The sequence below is a fragment of the Hyla sarda genome, chromosome 7, assembly GCF_029499605.1.
Source record: "Hyla sarda isolate aHylSar1 chromosome 7, aHylSar1.hap1, whole genome shotgun sequence".
NCBI classification, from domain to species: domain Eukaryota; kingdom Metazoa; phylum Chordata; class Amphibia; order Anura; family Hylidae; genus Hyla; species Hyla sarda.
This window is the reverse complement of record NC_079195.1, coordinates 11048397-11069526: the sequence shown is the minus strand read 5'-3', so window position 1 is coordinate 11069526 and position 21130 is coordinate 11048397. Positions and strand designations below refer to the sequence as shown.

The 21130-nt window shown below is 40.8% G+C and overlaps 1 protein-coding gene across 3 annotated transcripts in view; it reads left to right on the top strand.

The window, feature by feature from the left end:
• The window catches only part of LOC130282751 (pancreatic triacylglycerol lipase-like), a 28983-nt gene extending 8387 nt beyond the window's left edge, over positions 1 to 20596 (top strand). For all 3 annotated transcript variants that reach the window (XM_056531374.1, XM_056531373.1, XM_056531372.1), the window contains exons 3-13: positions 1379 to 1533; positions 3243 to 3368; positions 3449 to 3583; positions 5290 to 5398; positions 6315 to 6434; positions 6530 to 6649; positions 10989 to 11107; positions 12594 to 12714; positions 14761 to 14872; positions 18329 to 18496; positions 20446 to 20596. In XM_056531374.1, the coding sequence (XP_056387349.1) occupies positions 1379 to 1533; positions 3243 to 3368; positions 3449 to 3583; positions 5290 to 5398; positions 6315 to 6434; positions 6530 to 6649; positions 10989 to 11107; positions 12594 to 12714; positions 14761 to 14872; positions 18329 to 18496; positions 20446 to 20509 (1349 nt within the window). In that variant the 3' untranslated portion in view covers positions 20510 to 20596. The remainder of the gene's footprint in view (positions 1 to 1378; positions 1534 to 3242; positions 3369 to 3448; positions 3584 to 5289; positions 5399 to 6314; positions 6435 to 6529; positions 6650 to 10988; positions 11108 to 12593; positions 12715 to 14760; positions 14873 to 18328; positions 18497 to 20445) is intronic.
• The last annotated feature ends 534 nt before the right edge of the window (positions 20597 to 21130 follow it).

The following is a 21130-nucleotide window of genomic DNA, read 5'->3' as shown; positions in this document are numbered from 1 at the left end:
TAAAGTATTTATATTGTGGCTTATGCAATGTTCTGCAGATCTCTAGAGAAGTCAGTAGTGTAATAATCTGCAGAAAATATCACTATGTATCTGTCAGGACAGTTTTTCCCAACCAGGGTGCCTCCAGCTGTTGCAAAACTACAACTCCCAGAATGCCCAGACAGCCTTTGGCTGCCCGGGAATGATGGGAGCTGTAGTTTTGTGAAAGCTGGAGGCACCCTGGTTAGGAGATAGAGAGGACAGAGCGATGTTCTGCAGATCTGTAGAGAGGCCAGTGGTGTAATAATCTGCAGGATATATCACTATGTATCTGTCAGGAGGTAGAGAGAACAGAGCGATGTTCTGCAGATCTGTAGAGAGGTCAGAGGTGTAATAATCTGCAGTATCTATCATTGTGTATCTGTTAGGAGGTAGAGAGGACAGAGCAATGTTCCGCAGAACTCTATAGGGGTCAATGGTGTAATAATCTGCAGGATATATCACTGTGTATCTGTTAGGAGGTAGAGAGGACAGATAAATGTTCTGCAGATCTGTAGAGAGGTCAGAGGTGTAATAATCTGCAGGATATATCACTGTGTATCTGTCAGGAGGTAAAGGGGACAGAGAGATGTTCTGCAGATCTGTAGAGAGGTCAGGGTTGTAATAATCTGCAGTATATACCACTATGTATCTGTCAGGAGGTAGAAAGGACAGATAAATGTTCTGCAGATCTGTAGAGAGGTCAGAGGTGTAATAATCTGCAGGATATATCACTATGTATCTGTCAGGAGGTAAAGGGGACAGAGAGATGTTCTGCAGATCTGTAGAGAGGTCAGGGTTGTAATAATCTGCAGTATATATCACTGTGTATCTGTCAGGAGGTAAAGAGAACGGGGCAATGTTCTGCAGATCTGTAGAGAGGTCAGAGGTGTAATAATCTGCAGTATATATCACTGTGTATCTGTCAGGAGGTAAAGAGGACGGAGCAATGTTCTGCAGATCTGTAGAGAGGTCAGAGGTGTAATAATCTGCAGGATATCACTGTGTATCTGTCAGGAGGTAAAGAGGACAGAGCAATGTTCTGCAGATCTCTAGAGAGGTCAGGGTTGTAATAATCTGCAGGATATACCACTATGTATCTGTCAGGAGGTAAAGGGGACAGAGCAATGTTCTGCAGATCTCTAGAGAGGTCAGGGTTGTAATAATCTGCAGGATATACCACTATGTATCTGTCAGGAGGTAAAGGGGACAGAGCAATGTTCTGCAGATCTCTAGAGAGGTCAGGGTTGTAATAATCTGCAGGATATACCACTATGTATCCGTTAGGAGGTAGAAAGCACAGAGCAATGTTCTGCAGAGATCAGTGGTGCAATGATCTGTCTGATGGCTCCCGTTACAGGTGGGGAGGTCTGTTTCTCGAGGATTGGGTGTTTCTCAGATCTTGTTCCTTATGCCGGGACTTTAGAGCGGCCGATCTCTAAGTTACCTTGGGCCCCAGAGAAGATCAATGTTCGCTTCTTACTCTTTACTAAATCCAACGCCAACAGCTTCCAGGTAAGAAACACAAAGGGGTCATGTAAGATGTCACATGCAGCAAAAAAACTAAAATGATCGCACAGCCGGCAAAAAGTAAAAAAAAGATGTTTAAACCAAAAAATAAAATAAAATATATAAAACAAAAAACAAAACAAAAAAAACGCAGCTCATCAACATAGTCCACGGAATCTGACGTAATTCTTTACATAAACATATGAAATGAAAACAAACACAAATAAGAAGAAAAAAACCTTCGTAGAAGCCCCTATAAAGTTATGCGGGCAGTGTTCACACACAGCTTTTTAACATACTTTTAAATGGGCGCTGTCATTAAAACTAATTTTTGCTATTGCACTCCTTATGGTAAATAAAAAAATCTTTCTAATATACTTGGTTTAAAAAAAAAAAAAAAAAAAAAAATGAAGTTTTATACATTTCATTTGTTTAAAAAAAAAAAAAAAAAAAAAAGCTGCCACCAGGTGTCTCCCTACTTGTCCAGAGCACATTTCCCCCCCATCTCTTGTACAGACTATGGACTCCTGCTGGCCTGGTAGAAGCCCAAAAGCAGGAAATGCTGAGGGGGGTGGGGGTTGGGGGTCCAGCCTTAGCCAATCATAGCTCATCTCTCACACTGAACTGCTCTGGGCTGTGTGTAGCAGAGTGAGGGAGGAAGTTCTCCCCTGTATGGCTTCAGATGATGTCACGCCTGCTGGGGAACGCCCCTTCCCAGTCTGTGAATCTGACTGAGACTGAGCAGAAAATACAGAGCAATATCAAGGTAGAAAACTAAAAATTACTAAAAAAAAATAAAAATAAAGACAGGGGGTAGTTTATCATGATGGGGGCAGTGACCGGGGAGGATTATAACATTTAACAAGATCATTACAGGTACTCTTTAAAAAAAAAAAAAAAAAATGCATCACTTACCCATCCGGGCTCCTCTCTGTTCTGTAATATTCTGAAGTCCTTTCTCTAGTAATGTCACTAAACCTAGGGCTACAGAAGAAAGAAGGACAGACAGGAACTCCGGACCAGTATGTGAAGGCTCCTGACTGTATACAGTATACAGCCATCTATGTAAATGGCTGTATACAGTATAGGACAGAAGGAGTTATCTGGAGATGCTTGGCATTGCTTGTTAGCTCCTTCCCCTCTGGGCCGGCACAGAGTGCTCAGCCCAGCAAGAGGGGAGAGTAAAATGGTGATGTATATGCACGACATTGCTCCTTAAAGGGGTACGCCACTGCCCCAGCACTCGGAACATTTTGTTCCGAATGCTGGGTGCGGGCTGCGGGGGTCGTGACGTTACGGTCACACCCCTCATGACGTCTCACCCCGCCCCCTCAATGGAAGCAACCACACCCCTTCCCATAGACTTGCATTGAGGGGGCGTGGCCGTGACATCACGACCCCTGCAGCCCACCCCAAGCGTTTGGAACAAATTGTTCAGAATGCTGGGGCAGTGGAGTACCCCTTTAACCTTTTCTGTGCTGGGAAGGAGGTATACAATGTAATACAATGTATTTGGGATACACTTTATTATACAGTAAGAGCCCTGTGTACACTAGAATGTGCCGGCCCTTTAAATCACTGGGACCCTGTGACAATTTATTGACTTTTTGGAGCCGCTCTTGCCTTATACCGTATATATATATATATATATATATATATATATATGTAGACGTTACGCCTCCTCCGGCTGCTGTAACCTGAATTATCATTTACAGGAGGTGAACGCCGCCAACCCCTCCACCATCTCGGCCTCAAATTTTGCGACCTACAGGAAGACGCGGTTCATCATCCATGGCTTCATTGATAAAGGGGAGGAGAGCTGGCTGATGGACATGTGTAAAGTGGGTGTCCGCTCCTTACTACACGCATGTTGTCCCGGTCGCTGCGCCAATCTCACACATATAATCTTTTCTTCCTTCAGACCATGCTACAGGTGGAGGACGTCAATTGTTTCTGCGTTGACTGGAGCGGCGGCTCGAGGACTCTGTACAGTCAGGCGGCCAATAACATCCGAGTAGTGGGGGCAGAAGTCGCCTACTTCATCAATGTTCTCTCGGTAGGTGATTCGCAGTACTAGATGGTGAGGTTAGGTCAGTGACTGCCTGGCTGTTTTACATAGAGAACCCCTTAGAATTCTATCAGGGCCACAAAAGAGAACTGATTAAAGAACTGTCTGGTCCTACATTTACAGCTGCACAGTCCTCTCTTTCCCCTCCCTGCACTCATCTCTATGATCATAGAGAGAACTGTGTAGACTTACAGTTACAGCTGCACAGTCCTCTCTACCCCCTCTCTGCACTCATCTCTATGATCATAGAGAGAACTGTCTGGTCATACAGTTACAGCTGTACAGTTCTCTCTATCCCCTCCCTGCACTCATCTATATGATCATAGAGAGAACTGTGTGATCATACAGGTACAGCTGCACAGTCCTCTGTATCCACTCCCTGTACTCATCTCTATGATCATAGAGAGAACTGTCTGGTCATACAGTTACAGCTGTACAGTCCTCTCTATCCCCTCCCTGCACTCATCTATATGATCATAGAGAGAACTGTGTGGTCATACAGTTACAGCTGGACAGTCCTCTCTATCCCCTCCCTGCACTCATCTCCATGATCATAGAGAGAACTGTGTGGTCATACAGTTACAGCTGCACAGTCCTCTCTATCCCCTCCCTGCACTCATCTCTATGATCATAGAGAGAACTCTGGGGTCATACAGTTACAGCTGCACAGTCCTCTCTATCCCCTCCCTGCACTCATCTCTATGATCATAGAGAGAACTGTGTGGTCATACAGTTACAGCTGCACAGTCTTCTCTATCCCCTCCCTGCACTCATCTATATGATCATAGAGAGAACTGTGTGGTCATACAGTTACAGCTGCACAGTCCTCTCTATCCCCTCCCTGCACTCATCTTTATGATCATAGAGAGAACTGTGTGGTCATACAGTTACAGCTGCACAGTCATCTCTATCCCCTCCAGGAACTAATCTCTATGATCATAGAGAGAACTGTGTAGACTTACAGGTACAACTGCACAGTCCTATCTATCCCCTCTCTGCACTCATCTCTATGATCATAGAGAGAACTGTCTGGTCATACAGTTAGAGCTGCACAGTCCTCTCTATCCCCTCTCTGCACTCATCTCTATGATCAGAGAGAGAACTGTCTGGTCATACAGTTACAGCTGCACAGTCCTCTCTACCCCCTCTCTGCACTCATCTCTATGATCATAGAGAGAACTGTCTGGTCATACAGTTACAGCTGTACAGTTCTCTCTATCCCCTCCCTGCACTCATCTATATGATCATAGAGAGAACTGTGTGATCATACAGGTACAGCTGCACAGTCCTCTGTATCCACTCCCTGTACTCATCTCTATGATCATAAAGAGAACTGTGTGGTCATACAGTTACAGCTGCACAGTCCTCTCTATCCCCTCCCTGCACTCATTTTTATGATCATGGAGAGAACTGTGTGGTCATATATTACAGCTGCACAAACCTCTCTTTCTTAGCATTGAGACTATAACAAATAAAAACTTTTGACATGTCAAAAGTATTTTTTTTTTCCATTCATTAATTTTTTATTTGGCAGTATTACTATAATAAAAGGGATACCTATTTGCAAGGGGGTTGTATCAATCTTGCATTGACACCCTCCTATAAATACAGTGGTATCTCCCAACTCTTCCCAACATTCCCATGAGGAGTCCCTGGAGTGTAATCTGAATATTATTGCTTATTATTTTTTTCAGAATAATTTTGGCTACTCTCCAGGAAATGTCCATGTCATCGGTCACAGTCTGGGGGCTCACGCGGCCGGAGAGGTTGGAAAAAGGAGGCGCGGAATCGCAAGAATCACAGGTTGGTTTAACTGGCTCCTCCTGCATGCTGGGAGTTGTAGTTTTTCAACAGTTGGAGGCAGAGACTGAAAAGCCTGTATAAGTCTAGTCCTGCTGGGGGTTCGTTACAATGTATTAGTACAGAGAAACATTACAGTTGTAGCAAAAATCTCTCCCCAATTCTGGACTCCAGGTGGTTCAATCTTCTCTGCACTGATACATTGTAACAAGATGCAGATTTCTAGGAGTTAATCGTGGTTGGATAATTCCTGTATACCAACCATATAACAGTCTCTGCGCTCAGGATGACCAATAATCCGGTGTCCATTACTGTATCTGTTCTCAGAGTGACCAATAATATAGTATCCCTGTCTCCTCCTTATAGACACCTGTAATTTATTCAGGGGTTAACTTACCAACACCGTAACAATAGTAGTTGCTACAGGGAAACTATAGGGAATTCTGGCTACACAGTTTTCTGTATGATCATAGAGATGAGTGCAGGGAGGGGATAGAGAGGACTGTGCAGCTGTAACTGTATGACCACACAGTTCTCTCTATGATCATATAGATGAGTGCAGGGAGGGGATAGAGAGGACTGTGCAGCTGTAACTGTATAACCACACAGTTCTCTCTATGATCATAGAGATAAGTGCAGGGAGGGGATAGAGAGGACTGTGCAGCTGTAATATATGACCACACAGTTCTCTCTATGATCATAAAGATGAGTGCAGGGAGGGGATAGAGAGGACTGTGCAGCTGTAACTGTATGACCACACAGTTCTCTCTATGATCATGGAGATTAGTGCAGGGAGGAGATAGAGAAGACTGTGCAGCTGTAGCTGTATGACCCCACAGTTAAGATGCTGAGGCCGACCTTTTCTAGCTCCGCCCCTGTAATCCGGTCTCACTCATTAATTCTTGATTTTTTAACACAGGACTGGATCCTGCTGAGCCCTATTTCCAGGGAACCCCCGCTGAGGTGCGGCTGGACCCTTCAGATGCCGCGTTCGTTGATGTCATCCATACAGACGGCGCCCCAATGATCCCTAATTTAGGTTTGTATTTCCCTGAGGTATAACTCCCATCATCTGCATTAGATGCCGCCACCTGTTTGTCTTGGAGCCAAGATCATAGGATTTGTGTCTTCCAGGTTTGGGAATGAGTCAGGTGGCCGGACACATCGACTTCTATCCGAATGGAGGAGAGGAAATGCCAGGATGTAGTAAGAACGCCCTGTCCCAGATTGTGGACCTTGATGGAATCTGGCAAGGTATAAGTGTAACCTGCAGTCCTATGTAACACCACAGATAACACAGTGATAACTCTCTGAGTACAGATAATGTAGTAGATGTCACCTGCAGTCCTATGTAACACCACAGATAACACCGTGATAACTCTCTGAGTACAAATAATGCAGTAGATGTCACCTGCAGTCCTATGTAACACCACAGATAACAGTGATAACTCTCTGAGTACAGATAATGTATAGATGTGACCTGCAGTCCTATGTAACACCACAGATAACAGTGATAACTCTCTGAGTACAGATAATGTAGTAGATGTGACCTGCAGTCCTATGTAACACCACAGATAACACAGTGATAACTCTCTGAGTACAGATAATGTATAGATGTGACCTGCAGTCCTATGTAACACCACAGATAACACAGTGATAACTCTCTGAGTACAGATAATGTATAGATGTGACCTGCAGTCCTATGTAACACCACAGATAACAGTGATAACTCTCTGAGTACAGATAATGTATAGATGTGACCTGCAGTCCTATGTAACACCACAGATAACAGTGATAACTCTCTGAGTACAGATAATGTATAGATGTGACCTGCAGTCCTATGTAACACCACAGATAACAGTGATAACTCTCTGAGTACAGATAATGTATAGATGTGACATGCAGTCCTATGTAACACCACAGATAACACTGATAACTCTCTGAGTACAGATAATGTATAGATGTGACCTGCAGTCCTATGTAACACCACAGATAACACAGTGATAACTCTCTGAGTACAGATAATGTAGTAGATGTGACCTGCAGTCCTATGTAACACCACAGATAACACAGTGATAACTCTCTGAGTACAGATAATGTATAGATGTGACCTGCAGTCCTATGTAACACCACAGATAACACAGTGATAACTCTCTGAGTACAGATAATGTATAGATGTGACCTGCAGTCCTATGTAACACCACAGATAACAGTGATAACTCTCTGAGTACAGATAATGTATAGATGTGACCTGCAGTCCTATGTAACACCACAGATAACAGTGATAACTCTCTGAGTACAGATAATGTATAGATGTGACCTGCAGTCCTATGTAACACCACAGATAACACAGCACAGTGATAACTCTCTGAGTACAGATAATGTATAGATGTGACCTGCAGTCCTATGTAACACCACAGATAACACAGCACAGTGATAACTCTCTGAGTACAGATAATGTAGTAGATGTCACCTGCAGTCCTATGTAACACCACAGATAACACCGTGATAACTCTCTGAGTACAGATAATGCAGTAGATGTCACCTGCAGTCCTATGTAACACCACAGATAACAGTGATAACTCTCTGAGTACAGATAATGTAGTAGATGTGACCTGCAGTCCTATGTAACACCACAGATAACACAGTGATAACTCTCTGAGTACAGATAATGTAGTAGATGTGACCTGCAGTCCTATGTAACACCACAGATAACACAGTGATAACCCTCTGAGTACAGATAATGTAGTAGATTTGACCTGCAGTCCTATGTAACACCACAGATAACAGTGATAACTCTCTGAGTACAGATAATGTATAGATGTGACCTGCAGTCCTATGTAACACCACAGATAACAGTGATAACTCTCTGAGTACAGATAATGTAGTAGATGTGACCTGCAGTCCTATGTAACACCACAGATAACACAGTGATAACTCTCTGAGTACAGATAATGTATAGATGTGACCTGCAGTCCTATGTAACACCACAGATAACACAGTGATAACTCTCTGAGTACAGATAATGTATAGATGTGACCTGCAGTCCTATGTAACACCACAGATAACAGTGATAACTCTCTGAGTACAGATAATGTATAGATGTGACCTGCAGTCCTATGTAACACCACAGATAACAGTGATAACTCTCTGAGTACAGATAATGTATAGATGTGACCTGCAGTCCTATGTAACACCACAGATAACAGTGATAACTCTCTGAGTACAGATAATGTATAGATGTGACATGCAGTCCTATGTAACACCACAGATAACACTGATAACTCTCTGAGTACAGATAATGTATAGATGTGACCTGCAGTCCTATGTAACACCACAGATAACACAGTGATAACTCTCTGAGTACAGATAATGTAGTAGATGTGACCTGCAGTCCTATGTAACACCACAGATAACACAGTGATAACTCTCTGAGTACAGATAATGTATAGATGTGACCTGCAGTCCTATGTAACACCACAGATAACACAGTGATAACTCTCTGAGTACAGATAATGTATAGATGTGACCTGCAGTCCTATGTAACACCACAGATAACAGTGATAACTCTCTGAGTACAGATAATGTATAGATGTGACCTGCAGTCCTATGTAACACCACAGATAACAGTGATAACTCTCTGAGTACAGATAATGTATAGATGTGACCTGCAGTCCTATGTAACACCACAGATAACACAGCACAGTGATAACTCTCTGAGTACAGATAATGTATAGATGTGACCTGCAGTCCTATGTAACACCACAGATAACACAGTGATAACTCTCTGAGTACAGATAATGTATAGATGTGACCTGCAGTCCTATGTAACACCACAGATAACACAGCACAGTGATAACTCTCTGAGTACAGATAATGTAGTAGATGTCACCTGCAGTCCTATGTAACACCACAGATAACACCGTGATAACTCTCTGAGTACAGATAATGCAGTAGATGTCACCTGCAGTCCTATGTAACACCACAGATAACAGTGATAACTCTCTGAGTACAGATAATGTAGTAGATGTGACCTGCAGTCCTATGTAACACCACAGATAACACAGTGATAACTCTCTGAGTACAGATAATGTAGTAGATGTGACCTGCAGTCCTATGTAACACCACAGATAACACAGTGATAACCCTCTGAGTACAGATAATGTAGTAGATTTGACCTGCAGTCCTATGTAACACCACAGATAACAGTGATAACTCTCTGAGTACAGATAATGTATAGATGTGACCTGCAGTCCTATGTAACACCACAGATAACACAGTGATAACTCTCTGAGTACAGATAATGAAGTAGATGTGACCTGCAGTCCTATGTAACACCACAGATAACAGTGATAACTCTCTGAGTACATATAATGTATAGATGTGACCTGCAGTCCTATGTAACACCACAGATAACACAGTGATAACTCTCTGAGTACAGATAATGTATAGATGTGACCTGCAGTCCTATGTAACTCCACAGATAACAGTGATAACTCTCTGAGTACAGATAATGTATAGATGTGACCTGCAGTCCTATGTAACACCACAGATAACACAGTGATAACTCTCTGAGTACAGATAATGTATAGATGTGACCTGCAGTCCTATGTAACACCACAGATAACACAGTGATAACTCTCTGAGTACAGATAATGTATAGATGTGACCTGCAGTCCTATGTAACACCACAGATAACACAGTGATAACTCTCTGAGTACAGATAATGTATAGATGCGACCTGCAGTCCTATGTAACACCACAGATAACACAGTGATAACTCTCTGAGTACAGATAATGTATAGATGTGACCTGCAGTCCTATGTAACACCACAGATAACACAGTGATAGCTCTCTGAGTACAGATAATGTAGTAGATGTGACCTGCAGTCCTATGTAACACCACAGATAACAGTGATAACTCTCTGAGTACAGATAATGTAGTAGATGTGACCTGCAGTCCTATGTAACACCACAGATAACAGTGATAACTCTCTGAGTACAGATAATGTAGTAGAAGTGACCTGCAGTCCTATGTAACACCACAGATAACACAGTGATAACTCTCTGAGTACAGATAATGTATAGATGTAACCTGCAGTCCTATGTAACACCACAGATAACACAGTGATAACTCTCTGAGTACAGATAATGTAGTAGATGTGACCTGCAGTCCTATGTAACACCACAGATAACACAGTGATAACTCTCTGAGTACAGATAATGTATAGATGTGACCTCCAGTCCTATGTAACACCACAGATAACAGTGATAACTCTCTGAGTACAGATAATGTATAGATGTGACCTGCAGTCCTATGTAACACCACAGATAACACAATGATAACTCTCTGAGTACAGATAATGTAGTAGATGTGACCTGCAGTCCTATGTAACACCACAGATAACAGTGATAACTCTCTGAGTACAGATAATGTATAGATGTGACCTGCAGTCCTATGTAACACCACAGATAACAGTGATAACTCTCTGAGTACAGATAATGTATAGTTGTGACCTGCAGTCCTATGTAACACCACAGATAACAGTGATAACTTTATGAAGCAGATATACCAATCTGTATTTTCCCCCAGGTACCCGGGACTTTGTCGCCTGTAATCATCTGCGCAGTTACAAGTATTACACGGAGAGTATCCGGAAGGCGGACGCCTTTATTGGGTTCCCGACCACGGCCTACAGCTCATTCAAATCAGTAAGGTTCCCTCCGGAGGACCCTGTATTTATTATTATATTGGGCATTATATATCCGTAGGGTTATCTCATGGGGATCCTATATATATATTATTTATTAATTAATTAATTAATTAATTAATTATTATTATTATTACATTGGTCATTATATATCAGTGAGGTTATCTCCTGGGGATCCTGTATTATTTATTATTTATTATTATTATTATTATTATTATTATTATTATTATATTGGGCATTATGTATCAGTAATGTTTCCTCCGGAGGATCCTATATTTATTATTATTATTATTATATTGGGCATTATGTATCAGTAATGTTTCCTCCGGAGGATCCTGTATTTATTATTATTATTATTATTATTATATTGGGCATTATGTATCAGTAATGTTTCCTCCGGAGGATCCTGTATTTATTATTATTATTATTATTATTATTATTATTATTATTATATTGGGCATTATGTATCAGTAATGTTCCCTCCGGAGGATCCTGTATTTATTATTATTATTATTATTATATTGGGCATTATGTATCAGTAATGTTCCCTATGGAGCCTCCTGTATTTATTATTATTATTATTATTATTATTATTATTATTATTATTATATTGGGAATTATATATCAGTAAGGTTATCTCCTGGGGATACTGTATTATTAATTATTATTGGTTATTATTATTATATATCAGTAAGGTTTCCTCTAGAGGATCCTGTATATTTTATTAATTATTATTATTCTTAATATTATTATTATATTGGGCATTATATATCAGAAGGGTTATCTCAAGGGGATCCTGTATATTTTATTAATTATTATTATTATTATTATTATTATATTGGGCATTATATATCCATAGGGTTCCTGCATATATTATTAATTATTATTGTTATTATTATTATTATATTGGGAGTTATATATCAGTAAGGTTAACTCCTGGGGATCCTATATATAAAATTATTATTATTATTATTATTATTATTATTATATTTGGCATTATATATCCATAGGGTTCCTGTATATATTATTAATTATTATTATTATTATTATTAAATTGGTCATTATATATCAGTAAGGTTCCCTCCGGAGGATCCTATATTTATTATTATTATATTTGGCATTATATATCCATAGCGTTCCTGTATATATTATTAATTATTATTGTTGTTATTATTATATTTGGCATTATATATTCATAGGGTTCCTGTATATATTATTAATTATTATTGTTGTTATTATTATATTTGGCATTATATATCCATAGGGTTCCTGTATATATTATTAATTATTATTGTTATTATTATTATTATTATTATATTGGGTATTATATATCAGTAAGGTTCCCTCCGGAGGATCCTATATTTATCATTATTATTATTACATTGGTCATTATACATCAGTAAAGTCTTTTCATGGGGATCCTGAGGAATTAGTGGTGGGGGGCACTGACCTTTTTGGAGCCATCACTTCTCACACCTTTGTTTTAGGGTTCGGGGTTCCCTTGCCCCAGCGGTGGATGCCCATCCATGGGTCACTTTGCGGATAGTTACAGAGGAGCCACCGGCCAGAAGTTCTATCTCAACACTGGCGATCAGTCCGGCTTCGCTCGTAGGTTTCATGTCCCTGATGGTAACAAGTTGACGCTTGCTGTCTGTGAATGGAAACATTCTGGTTTATTAAAAAAAGAAAAAGGAAAAATAAATAAATAAGGAAAACGTCTTTTCACACATGTTAACACAGCGGAGAGCCTGACACATCATCCAGTCTATTCAGATACACATGTAACCTGCAGTGATACATTGTAGCAGATCACGGCCTTCGATACAAGTCACGTGCAATGTATCTGCCACTTGGCTACATTTTGGATGCGATTTGCGCGGCGACACGTGTCACCATGTGGCTCCAGCCTAAGGCTGAAGCAGGTGATGGACATAGGACCCCACAGGACGCAAGAGAGATTTGTTTTTCAAATGTATTTTTTACCTGATAGAACAGTGGTCTCCAACCTGCGGACCTCCAGATGTCGCAAAACTACAACTCCCAGCATACATGTGCGTTTCCCATTGACGTCCATGTTAAAAAAAAAAAAACATATGTGGTTGCAGTACGGTTTTTAACGAAACTGTGGTCAACCACGGGAAAAAAAACATATTGCAAGCAACCAGGTGCATACGGTTTTCAATTATTTGTCTATGTATACGGTTTTCAATACGGTTTCATACGTTTTCTATAATGAAAATGTATACGGGAATCGTATTTGAAAAACGTGGCGTCAACCCACCTTATCTTTGGACCGAACCAATGTACAGTCACTACCTACAATAATGGGCTGATCTGTTACTTTGTCCATTCAAATATACATATCATAATAATAAAATATACATATCATAATAATAAAATATACATATCATAATAATAAAATATACATATCATAATAATAAAATAAATATTCATATCATAATAATAAAATATACATATCGTAATAATAAAATATACATACCATAATAATAAGATATACATACCATAATAATAAAATATACATACCATAATAATAAGATATACATACCATAATAATAAAATATACATACCATAATAATAAGATATACGTATCATAATAATAAAATATACATATCATAATAATAAGATATACATACCATAATAATAAAATATACATACCATAATAATAAGATATACATATCATAATAATAAAATATACATACCATAATAATAAGATATACATACCATAATAATAAGATATACATATCATAATAATAAAATATATACGTCATAATAATAAGATATACATATCATAATAATAAAATATACATATCATAATAATAAAATATACACATCATAATAATAAAATATACATATCATAATAATAAAATATACATATACATACCATAATAATAAAATATACATATCATAATAATAAAATATACATATCATAATAATAAAATATACATATCATAATAATAAAATATACATATCATAATAAAAAAATATACACATCATAATAATAAAATATACATACCATAATAATAAAATATACATACCATAATAATAAAATATACATATCATAATAATAAAATATACATATCATAATAATAAAATATACACATCATAATAATAAAATATACATACCATAATAATAAAATATACATATCATAATAATAAAATATACGTATACCGGTACATACCATAATAATAAAATATACATATACATACCATAATAATAAAATATACATACCATAATAATAAAATATACATATACATACCATAATAATAAAATATACATATCATAATAATAAAATATACATACCATAATAATAAAATATACATATACCGGTACATACCATAATAATAAAATATACATATACATACCATAATAATAAAATATACATACCATAATAATAAAATATACATATACATACCATAATAATAAAATATACATACCATAATAATAAAATATACATATACATACCATAATAATAAAATATACATACCATAATAATAAAATATACATATCATAATAATAAAATATACATAACCTAGGAATATAATGAACATAAAACAACAATAAAGCACAATACAACATATATATATATATATACACCTACTGTAAGTTTATAATATTCTGTTCCCCCCCCCCAGGCTGGAGATACAAGGTCACCGTACAGATCGCAGGCTCGCTGAACACACAGGGATACTTCCATGTTTCCTTGTTTGGACCCAATGGGAACACACGACAGTATCAGATCTACAAGTAAGAAACGCTACTGGAGAAGAGTTTATACTGATTCCATCTGTGCTCACAGGGGCCCACATGGGGTCTAACAGTGCCCTCATAATACTATACTGAAGCCATATAGGGGGAGATTTATCAAAACCTGTCCAGAGGAAACATTGACCGGTTGCCCATAGCAACCAATCAGATTGCTTCTTCCATTTTTCAGAGGCCTTTAGGCCTCTGAAAAATGAAAGAAGCGATCTGATTGGTTGCTATGGGCAACTCAGCAACTTTTTCTCTGGACGGGTTTTAATAAATCTGCCCCATAGAGCCCAAATGGTGCCAGTGTCCTCCTCACACTATATTGAGACCAAATAGTGCCCAATTGGGACCAGTGCCCACTTTATGCTATACTGGGGGTCACATAGTGCTCAGATAGTTCCAGAGTCCTCCTTATGGTATACTGGGGTCACATAGTGCCCAGATGGTGCCAGTGTCCTCCTCACACTATATTGAGACCACATAGTGCCCAATTGGGACCAGTGCCCTCTTTATGCTATACTGGGGGTCACATAGTGCCCAGATAGTTCCAGAGTCCTCCTTATGGTATACTGGGGTCACATAGTGCCCAGATGGTGTCAGTGTCCTCCTCACACTTTATTGGGACCAGTGCCCAATTGGGAGCAGTTCCAGACAATGCCAGTGTCCACCTAATGTTGTACTGGGGGCAAGTAGTGTCCAGATAGGGCCAGTGTCCTCCTTAAAGGGGTACTCCGCTGCTCAGCATTCAGAACAAACTGTTCCGAACTCTGGAGCCGGCTCCGGGTGCTCGTGACGTCATAGCCCCACCACTCATGACATCAAACCCAGCCCCCTCAATGCAAGTCTATGGGAGGGGGCGTGTCACGCCCCCTCCCATAGATTTGCATTGAGTGGGCAGGGCGTGGCATCATGGGGGGGGGGGGGGGGGGCAATGACGTCACGAGCACCCGGCTCCAGCGTTCGGAACAGTTTGTTCCAAACGCTGAGCAGCGTAGTACCCCTTTAAGGGTGCGTTCACACGTGCACATTTTCTGCTGCAGATTTGCTTCAGCAGATTTTGTCACCCACTGAACTCAATAGGCAGTAAAATGTGCAGCAGATCTGCAGCAAAAAATACGCACGCGTGAACGCACCCTTAGCGTCTATTCACACGTACAGTATTCTATGCAGATTTGATGCGCAGAATTTTCTGCTGCAGATTTCAATGTAACCTAAATGACTGAGCACCGCTTCTAATCGGCAGTTACAAATTCTGCGCATCAAATCTGCATAGAATACTGTACGTGTGAATAGACCCTAAAGGTACGTTCTCACGGGCAGATTTTCGCAGCGTTTTTAGCTGCGGATCCGCTGGGGAAGGCCCCGCTGTATGCTGGCTTTATATGTGCCTGCTGGTAGCGGCAATACGCCACTACGAGCAGACACAGTGCAGCGATGTGCGCGGTTACTCTTTTTTTTTGCGGGTTTTCCGCTGCGTATTTGAAAGTGGGCGGGCTCTTCTCGGCTGTCCGCAGCAGATTTTCCGCGGCAGAATTTACGCTGCGAAAAATCCGCCACAGTCCCTACTGACTTCAATGGGGCTTGCGGCGGATTTTCCGCAGTGTACATCGGCTGCGGACAGCCAAGAAGAGCCCGCCCACTTTCAAATACGCAGCGGAAAACCCGCTAAAAAATCCCTTAGGGTACGTTCACACGTACCGGATCTTGACCAGATTTGATGCGCAGGATTTGTAACAGCCGATTTGAAGCTGTGCTCAGTCATTTAGGTTACATTGAAATCTGCAGCAGAAAATCCTGTGCATCAAATCCTGCGCATCAAATCTGCATACATGTGAACATACCCTTAAAGGGGTACTACCGTGGAAAACTTTTATTTTTTTAAATCAACTGGTGCCAGAAAGTTACACAGATTTGTAAATTACTTCTATTTAAAAATCTTAATCCTTCCATTACTTGTTAGGGGCTATATACTACAGAGGAAATGCTTATATTTTTAGATTTCTCTGATGTCATGACCACTGTGCTCTCTGCTGACCTCTGCTGTCCATTTTAAGAACTGCCCAGAACAGGAGAAAATCCTCACAGCAAACATATGCTGCTTCTGACAGTACCTAAAATAGACAGCAGAGGTCAGTAGAGAGCACTGTGGTCATGACATCAGAGAAATCTAAAAAGATAAGCCTTTCCTCTAAAAAGTAATGGAAGGATTAAGATTTTTAAATAGAAGTTATTTACAAATCTGTTTAACTTTCTGGCACCAGTTGATTTAAAAAAAAAAAAAAAGTTTTCCACGGTAGTACCCCTTTAAGCTATACTGGGGCTTCATAATATTTTAGGATTACATAGTGCCCAGATGGTTCCAGTCCAGTTCTCTATGCTGGAGTCACATAGGGGGAGATTTATCAAAACCTATCCAGAGGAAAAGTTACCCAGTTTCCCATGGCAACCAATCAGATCGCTTCTTTCATTTTTAACAAGGCCTCTGAAAAAAAGCGATCTGATTGTTGCTATGGGCAACTGGGCAACTTTTCTTCTGGACAGATTTTGATAAATCTCCCCCGTAGAGCCAGTGTCCTCCTAATGTTATACTGGGGTCACATAGTGCTGAGATGGTGCCGAAGTCCTCTTCATGCTATACTGGGGTGACATAGTGCTGAGATGGTGCCAGTGTCAACCTAATGTTATACTGGTTTCACATAGTGCTGAGATGGTGCCAGAGTCCTCTTCATTCTATACTGGGGTCACATAGTGCTGAGATGGTGCCAGAGTCCTCTTCATTCTATACTGGGGTCACAGAGTGCTGAGATGGTGCCAGAGGGATCTTCATGTTATACTGGGGTCACATAGCGCCCAAAAGGGTCCACCTTATGCTATATACATAGAGCCATTAAGTGCCCACACAGAGCTCATTTAATTCCATATATTGCCCTAAAAACAAACGCCCCCGTCATTCCTGCAGTGCCCAGAGAGCATCATAGACTCTGAATATCAATAAAATTCCAATTCCCAGAAAGCAGAAAGGTGAAGAGCTGAACCCCCAAATATTATAAGATTATAGAAGATGAGGCTTGGAGCATGTGCCGCCCCTTTAATAACTATGCCCAGTTGTTAACACTGTTGCCTTGCAGAGCTGGGGTCCTGGGTTCAAATCCCACCAAGGACCTCTGCCAGGAGTCTGTAGGTTCTGCCGGTGTTTGTGCGGGATTCCTCAGGGTTCTCCGGTTTCCTGCCATACACCAATATATAATGATAGGGGAATTTATATTGTCACCAATGTGAGTGATGAGAAGCTGTGTACAGCACTGCAGAATATGTGTACAGCGCGGCGGAATATGTGTACAGCGCTGCGGAATATGTGTACAGCGCTGCAGAATATGTGTACAGCGCTGCGGAATATGTGTGCGCTATATAAAAAACTATTATTACTAATCTACAATCCTTCATATGTAGCGGATACATCAACACAGGCAACTCGTACACGGCCTACATAGATGTAGAGACAGATGTCGGGCCCCTCAACAGGGTGAAATTCGTCTGGAATAACGGCCTCATTAACCCTCTCCTCCCCACCCTGGGTGCATCAACTGCAACCGTTCAGTATGGAAAAGATGGAAAGACGTAAGTGACCCATGTTACCCTAAAATTACACCCATCTGGTAGATTAATGTGCCCGCCATGGTGCCCTGTAATAAATCTATACCCACCACATGTCACCCCTCACCTTCCCTATGATACGTGGTGATCAGTAGTGTTGAGCGGCATAGGCCATATTCGAATTCGCGAATATTCGCGAATATATGGACGAATATTCGTCTTATATTCGCGAATATTCGCATATTCGTTATATTCTCGTTTTATTTTCGCATAGGCGAATATTCGCGTATGCGAAAATTAATATATGTGAATATTAGTATTTGCAAGATTAACATGCGTACAAATTCGCATATGCGAACATTAGCATATGCGAAGTTTCGCATATGCGAATTTTAGCACGCCAGTCTCACACAGTAGTATTACAGCCTTCTTTACACCACACAAGCTGGAAGCAGAGAGGGGTGATCACTGTGATGTGTACTGTGAAAAAAAAAAAAAAAAAAAAAAAAAAACGAATATTCGTAATTACGAATATATAGCGCTATATTCGCGAATTCGCGAATATGCGATATTCGCGAATAATATTCGAATTGCGAATATTCGCGAGCAACACTAGTCATGACATCACGCTCGTCCACCATTGTGGTCGGGATCGGAAGCCTCCAGCGTTCCCGGTGTGAGGTGGCAGCCATCCAGGTGGGTGCTGCTGCCGAGATCCTGGGGGCCCCCAGCAGCAGGACCCCGGCGATCTGACATCTTATCCCCTATCCTTTGGATAGGGGATAAGATGTCTAGGGGTGCGGAGTACCCCTTTAAGTCTTTGCTGAATTGCAGTGCAGTCATGTCCTAGAGTTTGTCTGGAGTCCATAGAAGCCTCAAGTCCGTCCTGCAGCCGCAAGTCTACAAGTAACTACAGTCACAGCTTAGTCAGTCTCAAGTCAGTCACAGTCATCTAGTGTCAGGTCAGAGTGGCCTGCACTAAAATTGTCCAAATCTACTGCAAGTCCCAGCAGGCCCTTAAGGTCTCTGAAGACTGTTGAGACCCAATTAGCTCCTAGCAGGCTATAACTACCCCTCCACGATGTACCGTCACTGTATAACGCCCGTAATGAATTACGGGCATATACAGGTGCAAACGGGCAATTACAAAACCCCATAGGCTGCAATGCCATTTAGTCACGGCCGTCAGGGGTTTTGTAACAGCCGGGTTTCGCAACTGTAGTGACGGAACTTCTGACGGAAGTTCCTAAACGGAGAAATTCATAGTGTGAAAGCAGCCTAAACTACTCTGCAGCACCACTGGAAAACCAAACACCACACCAACAACCAACCAAACCAGCCACATCTGAGAACAGAGCGAGCTCCCCGTGAGCCACAACGGGGGACTGAAAGCAGGCCTGTCCACTGCACGACTCATGAAAAACGCCAACCAACCGGAACGTCAGCCCTTAGCGCACCCGGGGCACATATGCAGAGGCACAGATTAGTGTTGAGCGGCATAGGCCATATTCGAATTCGCGAATATTCGCGAATATATGGACGAATATTCGTCATATATTCGCGAATATTCGCATATTCGTTATATTCTCGTTTTATTTTCGCATATGCGAAGTTTCGCATATGCGAAGTTTCGCACGCCAGTCTCACACAGTGGTATTACAGCCTTCTTTACACCACACAAGCTGGAAGCAGAGAGGGGTGATCACTGTGATGTGTACTGTGAAAAAAAAAAAAAACTAAAAAAAAAAACCGAATATTCGTAATTACGAATATATAGCGCTATATTCGCTAAATTCGCGAATTCGCGAATATGCGATATTCGCGAATAATATTCGAATTGCGAATATTCGTGAGCAACACTAGTGATCAGGGGGCACATCCTGGATACTGTATGTGCTGCCAGGGCCCCCCTGGTCTGTGCTGGGATCACAGGTCACCTGACATGTTTAACCCTTTGTAATCTTCTTTTCCAGGTATAAATTCTGTGGCAGCGGAACAGTCAGAGAGGAAGTTCTGCAGACTCTGAATCCATGTTAAATTTGCTGTGAAATAAAATGTATTCATTATCCTGTACCCCAAGTGTCAGCGTGTCATTATCCTGTACCCCAAGTGTCAGCGTGTCATTATCCTGTACCCCAAGTGTTATTATCCTGTACCCCAAGTGTTATTATCCTGTACCCCAAGTGTTATCATCCTGCACCCCAAGTGTTATCATCCTGTACCCCGAGTGTTATCATCCTGTACCCCAAGTGTTATTATCCTGTACCCCAAGTGTTATTATCCTGTACCCCAAGTGTTATCCTGTACCCCAAGTGTTATTATCCTGTACCCCAAGTGTTATTATCCTGTACCCCAAGTGTTATTATCCTGTACCCCAAGTGTTATCCTGTACCCCAAGTGTTATTATCCTGTACCCCAAGTGTTATTATCCTGTACCCCAAGTGTCATCATCCTGTACCCCAAGTGTTATCATCCTGTACCACACTGGAACCCACTGCTCTCCGCCACAGTATATGTTGGCATCATGTTGTCGGCGCAATATCAACAGACACCTGTAATGGAAAGTTAAAACGCAATATAAAAATAAAAATTTTGGCTCAAAAAACAGACCTAAATTCTTTGGGGGAATTTCTCATTGTAGTAACACACCTTTTATTT